The following is a 13,215-nucleotide window of genomic DNA, read 5'->3' as shown; positions in this document are numbered from 1 at the left end:
CTTATAAGCAGTGTAGAGGTAGTCTCATCATTTTCATCAAATAAAAGTGACTTACATTTAAAATATGAAACAATATTTTCCAGGCTCCTCGACACATAACCCGCCATATAACAGACAATATCATTAACATAATCTGTTAAACACCAAGCAGAAGAATGGAGAAAATCCAACTCTCGTATGTCTTCACTCAGTTTATTCTCAAATATTGATTGGTCGATTATTCATAAAAGAAAACTTTTGTTTCAATTCCTTCACAGATTGTTGAGATGATGAACAAAATAAAAATTTTAGAGTTAGTGGAAAAAAAGGAGTTTTTGTATATGTTTAAACTGTACCCATAATGCTACTTGAAATGAAGTGTATAGAAAAAAATAAACACAAAACCAATATATCCCATAATGCGCTACATATTATAGCACCGAAAATTTTTCAATCACTTACTTATGACATCAATGATGACTATCTCATTATCTTTATCATATTTTCTGCTCGGCAAAGAAGTTCATGAGCAATCAACTCTACAAAAATCTATAATTTTAATGAAATTTGTTGTAGTGGTGAAACGGATTGAAACCTTAATAACTCACTCTCAATGAACTTTCACAATCTTCACGGACCAAAGATTTAGCTTTCAAATGGTTTATCAGTGAATTCAAGTTTGTCACCTTGGACCGCAGTCTCCGCACTGACTGTTGTAAAGTTCTTATAGTTTTCTGGCCTGTCAAGATTTTTTCATTGTTTTCAGATTTCTTCTGACCTTACGAGGAGTTGAAAAATCACTAGTAGCTAGGTCATCAGGAGCTCTGAAATGAATATAAATAAAATTCAGTTTTTTTTTCAAAAACTGTTCATCTTTTTTTTAAATTGTTATATTGAAGTTTATTAATTTAGTATTATTACCCTAGTATACCCTAGTATGAACATCGTTCATGTTTCTTGGGATTAATAAAGAATAATAATAATAATGTTCAAGCTGTTATTTGTATTCACAAGCATGCACATGTCAAAGAACAAAAATTCTGAATATTCTGGAAAACTATAAGATTAGACTGCAAATATCAACAATAATTAATTTACATTGAAATGACAAGCAGAAAAATACTGGCCTAAAATATCAAAATGAACTGAAATCATTATTATTGAACGTATATTGACGGATACAGATTTGGGAATCGTGGTTAAAATTAGCTTACAAATACAGCTAACCCATTGCTTGTGATTTCTGGAGTCAGAGTATGAGATTTCGGTCTGATGAGTCTGCACATTGCTTCTTAATCTAAAAATTATAGAATGCTCAGATTGGGCCAATTCCTAAATGGAAAACACTATCAGTTTCAAAATCCCACAGGAAACATTGGAACCAATTCAGTTTTCCTTCGATATTTTTTTTTAGCACTAAGAGTACAAAATTCCGTGAACATAAAAGATCATTATTTGATTATTAGCACAATACCAGGAGCAGAAATAGTTATAAAAATGAGCCTCAATCATATTACACCACCTGGATTTGATCTTACCTCTTTAGTGGAGGACCAAAAGACTTGTCAACTTCCAAAAAAATTGATTTCTGAAGCTGTACCTGTTGAATCTGTAGATGAGTCATCCTTTCTGAAAAAAGTTAATTTATGTTACGAAAAATATATTGTTAGAAAATGATAACTGTTGAATGATTACTATACCTTGAAGTTGGAGGAATATACTCTTGATTAAAAGACAAAGGACGGGCACCTTTTTTCAGGAATATTTTCCCACTGGGTTTCACTTCAAACGCTTCTCCCTCAAAATGAACGGAACAAATTCTTGCATACTTTATAGTATTTTCGGGGCATTGCTTCAATCCCTGTTTCTCTTTCCCTCTCTCTCACTCTATCAATATAAAGAGATATATCCAAAATGCTTGCAGAATATCGCAAATTCCTTGCATATCTTTATTACTGCATTTTAGTTTCTGAATAATCGGATTACTTGCAAATGCAGTAATTACTGGCAAATTGGCATCACTGCAAGGAAGGTAGTAGGCTTCCAAACGACAAATTCGACAGTGTTGCCACGAGTTCACTTGTAACGAACTGTGCCGATTTATATGGTAATGACAAATATTTTCGAAGTGAATGTGGCACTAGTTTAGGTTCTGAAATGTTTGATGTCTATTGTAACCTCATGATAGATGTCATAACTTCATGCTGTTGAATGTAATTATCACGGATTCAATATGGCAACGTTCATATCCATATCGTGATCTTAGAATGCTCCCATTCACCGGCTTCATTTAATGAGGTAAATAACTGAGTCCATTTGTTTTTCTACGTCCATGTCCTATACCAATTGACTTCGACCAATAGCTCCGAATACTTGGGAGATGCATGACTGACATCAATATGCAAACACCTATGTACTTCTTTATGTCCGTTGAAGTTAAATTATCTGGATGGTCTGGTGAGATTTGAGCTGAAATTCAATTGGACTGTTCTGTTATGTGAGCATACAACTTATCCGTGAAATTTTTAAAGAAGTCAGATGATGTAAGCATTTCCAAGAAGGCAGCGGGTATTTTTCTTTCAATATTTTCAATATATTTTTTTGGGAGGCTCAGGTTCCTCTACTAAATTTGTGTCTTTCATTTGGTTTCTGCCTTTCCGTAGTCGTTTCTGTTTAGTTAGTGGAATTATTTCATCAGCCAGTGTTTTATTTAGCTCTGCATAATGATTCTCATTTTGAATAGGATTATGTTCTTCAAAACTTTTTGTGCTTGGATTTTCTCGAGGAATTTGAAGAATATTTTCTTCTTGAAATGAAGTGGATGGTACATTAGTTATGTCCATCAAAATTTCGAATCCATCCTGAATTTGGGAGTCAAAACCTGATGTAGATGGTAAATCATCTCCATCTTTTGGTGTCACGATTTCGACTTTTTCATCGGCGAAGTGTACTGAAATACTGTCAATATCAAACAGTTCGTTAGAGTCATCGAGCAGTTCATTATCAGACATGTCGAGAGGAACATTGTTACCTTCTGAAAAGGCATCTTCTTCATCTGAACCTAGCTGAAAGTCGTCCTTACTTCCCGATAAATTGGCAGTTGCATTCTCTAATTCCTGCTGAGTCAGTGGCCTGTGTTTCCCCGACTTTTTCCAAGAAGACATTGTACCTGACAAAACTGGAAAAGGAAATTTTATATGTTTTTACCACTTTTATTTGCAACCAACGTTACTGCAGTTTCATCGTATAAGGACATTTTCAAACGTATACTGTAAAATAAAACTGATTGATTTAATTACACCTTATATACTACTGTATGCAAGTGTACCTACCTTAATTGAATAGCTACCTGAATTTTGTCTAACTACAGGTACCTACTAATTTATTAATAATTATTGTTTACTTCTATGTTGCATATGTGCATCATTCTGTTTGTAATGTTAATTTGTATATATAGTCAATCGGCAAAATGGTGCATATATGCACCATAAATTAAAAACAGTTTTACAGATTTACTACAATTCGGTGATTAGAAGTTAATTGCAAATGAAATAAATAAATATATTCCTTACCTGATAATAAATTTTTCCACAAAGAATACTATAAATTTCAATGGTTTTACTACAATTCAAACTATGAGTCTTTTATGTTTGAAAGCACAACCGCTCTTAATGGCGACTGAGAAAGAAATGGCGGCTAAAAATAATTTGCATTGCTGACACCGCTTGACATAATGTATATCTACGATATGTTGCAAGTATGCACCAAAGCGTCTATCGTTATTTTAAACTCTCAATGGAATTTTGAATGTGATATTTATTTGATGTTGCAAATATGCATGGAAATGCAGTAAAGAGTTTTAACATAATATTGACTTTTCTTCACCTTTATAATATTCACGACAGCATTACGTTTATTTTCATAATTATGCCAATTAGCATTTCTTTTAAATAACTTGTAAGAAAAATCTCTTTCTTTACTCAACCTTCTGATTTGACCATCATACCAAGGCAGATCTTCTTCATAGAAGGTAATTGTTTTTAAAGGTGCAATTTCATTTAAGATGTTTTCACAATTTTCTTAAATGTTATCATAAATCTGATTCACATTTGTATTGTTAAGTGAAAAGTTACAATCTATTAAATTAAAATTAATGTTGAACAAATTTCGTTCTGTCAAGTTCCTAACATTTTTTATTTGTTTGTTTCTGTAATTTATGTTTTCACTATGAAAATATTTAACAGATATTAAAAGGTGGTCTGTGAGTTTAGGTTCATCCAAAACAGTTGCTACAGTGCTGTCCCAATTAGTTAACACATAATCAATTAAGGTCTTACTGTTATTAGTAATTCTTGTGAAGGTTGTTACTTTCTGAGATAAACCATATGTATTAAAAAGTTCTTTGGTCTTTTTGACATAAAATTCGTTAGATACAAAATTCAAATTGAAATCACCGATTAACACCGTGCGAAATCTTTCACAAAAAATTTCTTCACAAATACTTTCCAGATGTTTCAAGAATGTAGCATGACTTGCACTTGGCGAGTGGTAAAGACTGCCTATTACCGACTTTATTTTGATAAACTCACACCAATAATTGTTTCTGTGAATAAATGTTTTATAATGTACGAATTGGATTCCCTTTCGTATGTAAATAACAACGCCTCCAGTATGTCTAGAGTCTGAATCACATCTAACAAGTGTATAATTACTAATTTCCAGTTCAAAATCGTGGATATCAGTTGTTGTTCTGGATTCACTAAGCAGAATCATTGCAGGATTGCAACAACAAACATCTGCTATTAACTAAGTTTTATTTGCTAATAAACTTTCAATATTTAAATATACTATGTCTGAATTATACTCTAGTTTAGTGCAGCTTCGGATAAGTTTTTTGACTTATTTTGTTCATTCTGTTTGTTGACAATTTTGGGAATCCCATGTATATATTTTATACATTTCGAGTCGTCACCTACATTAATAAGGGAGTCCAGTTTTACTTTCAATTGTTTGTAGTAATTTCTCTGCTTTACCGTTTGATCAGAGTATAATCTAACTGAGGGAACTTTATCAATAATTTTATTACGGTGATTTAATAACTGTTTCACAGTTTCGTTTGAATCCAGTTCAACTTTCAACGGACGGCTTTTTCCTCCCTCATACTTTCCGACTCTCATAGCTTTGAAATTTAAAATATTTTCATCTACATGTGAGAGTAGCTACTTAACTGTGTTCCTTTCTTCTTCATTTCTTTCATTTCTGTTGGTAATAGAAGATTCATTCACATTAAATATAATAACGCTATTTGTTCGTTTTCTTCTTTCTTTCATTTCATTTATAAATTCTTCCATTTCAATGTTCTCTTCATTATTTTCAATACTAGTTAGTTCATTCTCCATTATTTTATTGTTTTGTTTTAGAGTATCAACTTCCTTCTTCAAATTTTCAATTTCATTTTTTATATCCTCCATTTGTCTGAGCAGCAATGGAACTCTCTTGAATGCCTGACGACATTCAGGACAAAAGAAAATCAGGGATCTATTTACATTCTTACATTTTCCACATTTATCTGACATTTTTGTGTAGATAAAAATAAAAAAATTGCATCAATAGAATTTTGTACGCCACTGGAACTCGCCAAAGCAGTAAGTGTCTTTACTCACTCTGTGATGCAGCTTCCACGAATTTTTTTCACTCACTTTGGTAGGTACGCCTCTGGCAGGGTTCTCAGTTGTCTTCCCAGATGTGCTGATTTATGTTAATTGCAGGCACAGAATATCAGAACTGTTTAGTCCCACTACACTGAATCAATTTTAGAAATTATTCAATTTCATCAACTCAGCACCCGAAACTGACTTTATTTTTCAAAATAAATATTAGCGACACTTTTACTGTCACCCTGATGTGAAATTTGAAATTTTCTATCGACAAAAACCACTAAAACTCTAGATTCTGACGGAACTCTAGGACGCACGTGCGTACGATAAGACTACTTAAACCGAATGACACCAGGCAAATTTTCAGAACTTCTGGATGTTTTAGAGCCTGCTTCAACAAGCAACTCAATTTTTCCTCGTCCACGATTCAAGTGTGCTGTCGTCAGCAAAGCTATATATTGGATTATTGGTTTGTTCCAATGAGTCGTTGATATATAATGAAAAGAGGGTTGGAGACAATATGACTCCCTGGGGTTGTTGGTAAAAGTATTTGAGAGATATTCATCGACGTCTATCTGCAGGTAACGTTTTTTCAGGAAGGTGGAGAGCCATACACAAGCCATAGATAGCATCTAAGTTTGGCCAGCAAACCCTCATGCCACACAGGGTCAAAGGGTCAAGCGCAACAGCTCTTGACTCTCCATGTTTCTCGATTGCATTATAATATGGGTGACATGCCATAGAAGGTCGCCTATTGATATTTGTTTCTGAAAGTCATTTTGATGATGGCTCAAGATGTTGAAGTATTTGAAATATTTAAGGACAGGTGACACGCTCCAGCTACTCACGGGTGCAATTCTGATACCTAATATACTACAGAATGTCTTTATATACAACGTTCCCAGCTTTTTCATCAGTAGACAATACAAACATGTTTTCTGTAGAGTTTACTCTTGAAAGAGTGACATATAATTGGCCCGGTACCGGTATTCATTCAAATTACGTGCTGTAAGAGGCCATATCAACCACATTATGGACAGACTTACTTGGAATATTGAAAAATCATTTTCTTTACTGCACATCTGGAACATTAAATGAACTACATACAAAATTTCAGCCTCAGAAAATATAGCGGTACGGAGAAACAGTGATGAAAAGGTAATTTTCATATGTAAACACTCCCCTTTTACATCCACGGTGGTGTCCCCAGTTGGAGTCATTTCTTCCCATTCAACACCTAACAAGCTCCTGTATACTAAATTTTAGCTTCCTCGTAAGACATGTTGAAAAGCCTGCAAAATTCTGGTGCGAGTTCATTGGCGCACTTTTAAAGTACGATGATGGACACTTCATCAGGACCAGACGTCTTGTTGATATTGAGCTGTTTCAAAATTCGCCTAACTAGACATGGTCGAAAAGTAATTTCCGGTATTGTGGATTCGTGTAGGAATAGTGTGTGGTTATTTCCCAGAAAATCAACTGTTGAATGGGCGCAAATAGCTCAGCTAGTAGATTTGTTGTTTCTATGGCTGTTGGTGCAATTGAACTTGTTAGTGGTGGAATTGTGGATTATGTAAAGTTTTGATTGACCCCTTCAGCTACCGACCAGGAGGATCAAGAACCGTTGGAAATGGCAAGCAGTTTATCCCTAATTTTTCGCTTCTGAAGTTTTTGCTCGTATTCATTTGTAGTTTGCAGCTGTTGCGAGTACAAACCTAGTTTGGTTTTCAGCCCTGGGATTTTTGCGCCACTGCCGGTAGGCCAGATTTTTGAAGGCGGCAGCTTGCTCACTGTCTTTGTTGAACAGTTAGAAGATAGATTCATTCGCATCATCCATGGATGATAGAATAACTTCCGTGACTTTGAAAGCACGAAGTAATGGATCATTAGAACTTCAACAAACATCTAGCCAGGGGAAATTTCGGAAATGGTCTTGAGGATCCGCCCACTCAGCAGATCTCTAATGATGAACTTTGCGTGGCCTATACCATACAGGATAAAACGGGAAGGTACCCAGGATATCCCGTAATTATCAGTTATTTTTTTTATCAAAATATTTTTTCGACGTTTTATAATTACTGAATGATTCCTCCTCTAATATAAAGAAGAATGTGCTAGTTTCGAATCTCTTTCGTTTGTTGGGGCCGATATTTTCATTTCCAGTGTTCAGAGTGGTTCTAGACGATATAAATTATAATGAATATCTTATTTGCATCCTTGGTCAGTAATAAATATTATGAGTATCCATATATTCATTGCCAGGATATCTCAAACAAGCATCAACAGATTATGATCAAATCATTACACCCTTTTCATCCTGTTCTTGTTCTTGTGCTTTAAGAGACGTTATTCGATGCAGGAAATAAAACTTTCAATCCAGGGGATGAATACGTTAATTCTTTTAAATTGTTCTGTGCTTTCGGCTGAGACATTGCTTCTGTGTGTGTCTACCTCCCAACAATTGTAGTTTCAGTCAATTTGGCCATTTTTTGTGCCTCTTCGAGACTGAAAACTCTTCATCAACTTTTTCTCTTAGTGACTTCAGACTTTGAACTACATAGTCAGCATAGTTCAAAGCAGTCCAGAGATCCGCATCAGTTGACTGTGTAGCTTTTGACACAATATCAAAGTGTAGCTGAGTAGCTTTTCAGCAGATACTAGAGCTACAATGTACTCTGACTGACATATAGCTGTCAAAGGGACATCGGCCCCTGAAGATGTGTCCTTATCATCCCAATATTTGATTTCTTCTAAGGATGAAATGATAGGGTTATACAGCTCCTTCATGACGAAGACAGCATCATGCCTTTGAACCCATCTGGTTGGGCATAGCTGTTTGAGTTTTTGTTTCTTAGTTTTTGGTGAATTATTTATTCCACAGAAAATTCAAATCTCCCGCCACTATGAAATGTGGTGTGTTCTGACGCGTGACGCTACAGTCACTATGAGTGGTTCGCCGGTGAGTGACACACCACGTGACAATCTGGTTGACTGGATGCCTTGCTGACAAGCAACCTGGTGTGATGACGTCACCGTCTGTCTTTCTCGCTATAACGACGGGACCTCATTACTCCAGAATATAATTTGCACAAAAAAAACCGCGGGAGAGAGGATACGCAGGTGCGTATTCAAGTATTCACGTGTATTTTTTTTAGTTAATTTCTGCATGCAGAAGTATATGTATAATGAAACAGCTGGCCTGAAGCCTGAAACCAACTTTTAATTGTCATACTAGTTCTTAGACTATCAAACGAAGCCTTGAATTCTATTGAAAGTTCATTGAAGAGATAAAGAGGAGAAATCTTTGAGTACCTATATCTTAATGGCGATCTTATTGTTTGAAATAAGCACTTTGCAAATCAGTTATCAATACTCATCCAATTGTACTAACAGCTAGAGTTATTTTTTGAAGACACCTGAATTTGCTTCCAAAATGGCAGAAATTGTTATCGGTGAGTGTACTTTTGATATTTGCAGTGAGATTGGCGTTGTTTCATTGCGTAAACCCAGGATTTTATATAACTCGAGGTCGCTGTATAATTGGCGAAAAATAATTTTTATCAAATTTTCAAAAAAGCCCGAAATTGATGTGCATATTATGAGGAACAGCTACGGAAAAGCAACCTGAGTGATGTAGTGAAACAACGTATGCTGTGAAAAAGTCAACGAAGAAGTTCAGTTTGTGAATGTGTTCGTATTTGACTAAGAAAAGTGTAGGAGATGAAATTACAATGAAAAATTTCAGAGACACCATTTCCATTCTTTCCGTGAACAATATGAAGATGATTCGCCGCTTAAAATATGAACTGATATATTAAACGACTGCACTAATGAAAAATTAGAATTGAAAGTATTCACTTGTCATCTCCAATTATTCCACACATCCACTATGGAAGGTTTCTATTAATTTTTTTGTTGAATGCACTCGTTATGAAGTGATGGAGAAACAGAAATACTTTCTTAATATATATATATATATATATATATATATATATATATATATATATATATATATATATATATATATATATATATATATATATATATATATATATGATGTGTTGTTCTTCCGGGTGTTCATCCGTTGGGTACTATTCGATAGTCGACGTTTCGCCATCATCTCAGATGGCATTATCAAGACGAGTTACTGCTTCGCTTCGCTTCGAGTTACACCTCTCGAAGCGAAGCAGTAACTCGTCTTGATAATGCCATCTGAGATGATGGCGAAACGTCGACTATCGAATAGTACCCAACGGATGAACACCCGGAAGAACAACACATCATATTCTACCATCCGTGAAAACCTACATTGTAATATATATATATATATATATATATATATATATATATATATATATATATATATATATATATATATATATATATATATATATAGGTTATTGAGTGTCTTGATATAGATACAGAAGGTAATATTCGGACAAAGCACTCAAGAAAGTGGCAAACCACAGACACTTGTTTCGGGCTTTTGGCCCTTCATCCATATGGTGCAGCCGAGTGTAAGGATGGGTAACACTTGGTTACCAAAAGAAAGAAATACAAATGCACGGAGCCACCAGCAGGGGCCAGCCGCACATTTGTGGTTTCAGATAATAGATCTTGTGTTTACAAGAAAACTATCAAAATCACCACGGAGGCAGCTACAACTACCTGCAGATTTCGACTGGATTGATAATATACATATATTGAGTACACGGCAGAGAATGCATGACAAAACTTGACATATAACAACAGAGTTAGCGCAACCTTGGTACTTCACTTATGCATTCATATTTGATTCGATTTAGTAACGTTACTAAAAGATAAAGAACTCGTATCAAATATTGAAGTAGTATAAATCCTATTTTTCATATTATCAGCTTATTACATTTCTCTCTAATATGTTTTTCTGAATGATAACGGATGATATTCAATAGGATAATAAAATAATTCCTCATTGTTTTAAAAATCAATTGAAGATTTTGTTTACTATAACAGATATTACTTTCTTTGCTTATGATTTGTCATATTTGTATAGATGTGCAGAAGGTTCAGTTTCTGCGCAATACAAATATGAAGTAGAAAATCGAACATGTGAAATATTTCTATTGTATATTATGATTGTGTGCAACTTTTTATTGTTTTTTTGTCAAAGAGAGAATGATGACTTGTTCTCTGAATCTGGAGAGGACTCATTGGTTATTTTTTCTGAAAGCATACGGTTGTTAAGACTTGTGCATGACTTGATCAAGTGTAGGGTACTTCATCGATCATCTTCAGTAAAACCTCCTCCACAGAATTTGGAACTTTCTGTTTAATGAAATGAGTCATCATAATGTTGGTACCAGGTTCTCTGTCTTTCAGTCTGTAACATATTTTCCAATAGACTACCTTATGCAAAATCTGACAATACTATTCTGTATGCAATTTAAAAAAAAGTGACGATATAATATCACATATCTTTGAGAAAAAATGATTAAACTATCATCACATTATCATTTGATATTATTATGTTACTTTCCAATCAAAAGAAAGAAGTAAAACTATCATATATATACATGAAAAGTATATATATATATATATACAGATAAAGATCATTGTGAGTTTCAACTCAGTACACCTCAAACTTTACTGTTTAAGGATTCTTCCATTTGAAGAACTGCGCTCGACTGGAATAAACTTCCTGAGAACGTTTTTCCAAGTGGATTTAATCTCCAGCGATCAAATCCAATGTAAATCACTACTTTCGCATAGACACCGCTCTTAGAGCGTCTTGAGGATTTTCCTGTAGTGCTTGTTGTTTGTCCCTGAAGAAAACGAAAGTACCTGACCCAAAGCAAAAAAGCCAGGAATATTTATCCACATAGACGTATGTGGTGCTATGAATGTGATGACGCAAAGTGGATCTAATTATTGTTTGCCTTTCAAAGATGATTACGTTACAAAATACTTGGAAAAATACATTCCAGAAATACTGGAATACTTGAATGAATGAGATACAATCGAAATAATGAATGAGAAATACCCCAAACGCTGAAATCTGAAGATCATGAATTTTCTAGAAACATATGGTTAGAAGCAGACCCACGCAGATCCCAAAATATTTGATGGAGAATTTGATGAATCAAAAATCTACACTGGTAATATTTTTTCATGAAATACTCACTTAGTCATTTATTCGCGAAAAGTCGTCTGTAAACGGGGGTTAGTTGATTGAAAAATTGACACTTCCACTCGTGAATAAGTCGGAAAATTGAAAAAAATCATAGATTATTATCTATGAAGAAGACGGGGAGTAGAACTTAAGTCTGAATTTTCATGAAAATCGTTGCTGTTTGGCGAAATTACGAGGGAGAATTGTCATTGACTGGAATAAATTCTATAGCGACTATGCCAACTGGTATATTGTCACGTAGTTTTGTGGGTGTTTAATGGCAAAGCACGTTGAATTGTGATAGCTTTATTCAACACAAGACACAAATCATAACATGAAAATGTTGTAAAGTATTTTGAAATTGAGTGTTGCGTTGTCTCACCGCTTTTAATAATCACTTGAAAAAATCCTTTTTTGGAAATAGAATTAATATATGTTCACTACAATATTAAAACTCATAACAAATATTGGTAGGAGTCCTAAATGATTCTGAATGCTTGTTTCACCCCGCAGGATCCATTTATAGTGTATAGAGAGTGGTATCAGTAGGAGACGAGGAAATAATAGTTGAACTATGCTATACTGTCACAAGTCGTTGAAAATGCATTGGAATGGAGTTTTCCATTACCCAGCTGTTATTTCTTTTGACACGTTAACTCTCAAAAGTTAAAACGTGAGTTTTATCAAAATTTTAACTTTTGATGTCCAATTTTCAAACCGGTAGTATAATAAGTGTGATTCCTAGCACAGTATCTTTGCTAACTCAATACCGACAAAACCTTCTACTAACGATATCTCACGAATCTTCATCAACTACATTATTTATGGAGAATATGCTAGTGTTTTGGATCTTAACCTAACAACCAATCCAGGAATTTACAGTCACCGTAATGTCTCTATTGAGATCTTCTGACCACAAAGTCATTTCAGTGTTGAGTGAATTACCGATAACTGTTGTGGAACAATCTAAGCCGCGCAAAGTTTGGCATCACAGATCAGCTGAATGGGAGGATCTTCAAGACCATTTCCGAAATTTACCCTGGTTATATGTTTGTTTCAGCTCTGAAGATCCATCAATTTGTACTCCCAAAGTCACGGAAGTTATTTTATCATGCATGGATGCATATGTTTTTTTTTAGATGGAACGACCTCCTAACGGCAAACCTTGTTTTGCCGTTTGTTTGCCTACCGGCAGTAGCGCAAAAATACTAGTGCCGAAAACCGAACCAGGTTTATTAATACTCGCAACAACTGCAAACTTGGGATAAATGAAAGTAAAAAACTTCACATTCAGAGCATTAGGGATAAACTGCTTGCTAATCCCAATGGGTCTAAATCCTTCTGGTCGGTAGCTGAAGCTGTTATTCAGAACTTTACAAAATCAACAATTCCACCACAAATACGTGCGGATGGTTTAATCGCAACAGC

General features: G+C 34.6%; 1 protein-coding gene across 1 annotated transcript in view; it reads left to right on the top strand.

Annotated features, from left to right (window-relative positions):
• Window positions 1–8,942: 8,942 nt before the first annotated feature.
• Window positions 8,943–13,215, top strand: part of LOC111510308 (putative inorganic phosphate cotransporter) — a 31,535-nt gene continuing 27,262 nt past the window's right edge. Inside the window, exon 1 of the mRNA XM_074180769.1 lies at window positions 8,943–9,088. Coding sequence (XP_074036870.1) covers window positions 9,070–9,088 — 19 coding nt within the window. The 5' untranslated portion in view covers window positions 8,943–9,069. The remainder of the gene's footprint in view (window positions 9,089–13,215) is intronic.

This window comes from Leptinotarsa decemlineata, unplaced genomic scaffold (genome assembly GCF_025532065.1).
Source record: "Leptinotarsa decemlineata unplaced genomic scaffold, Ldec_3_MD MMD2_tig00026299_RagTag_RagTag, whole genome shotgun sequence".
Classification (NCBI taxonomy): domain Eukaryota; kingdom Metazoa; phylum Arthropoda; class Insecta; order Coleoptera; family Chrysomelidae; genus Leptinotarsa; species Leptinotarsa decemlineata.
Note: the sequence above shows the minus strand (reverse complement) of the source record. Positions and strands in the feature narration are given on the sequence as shown.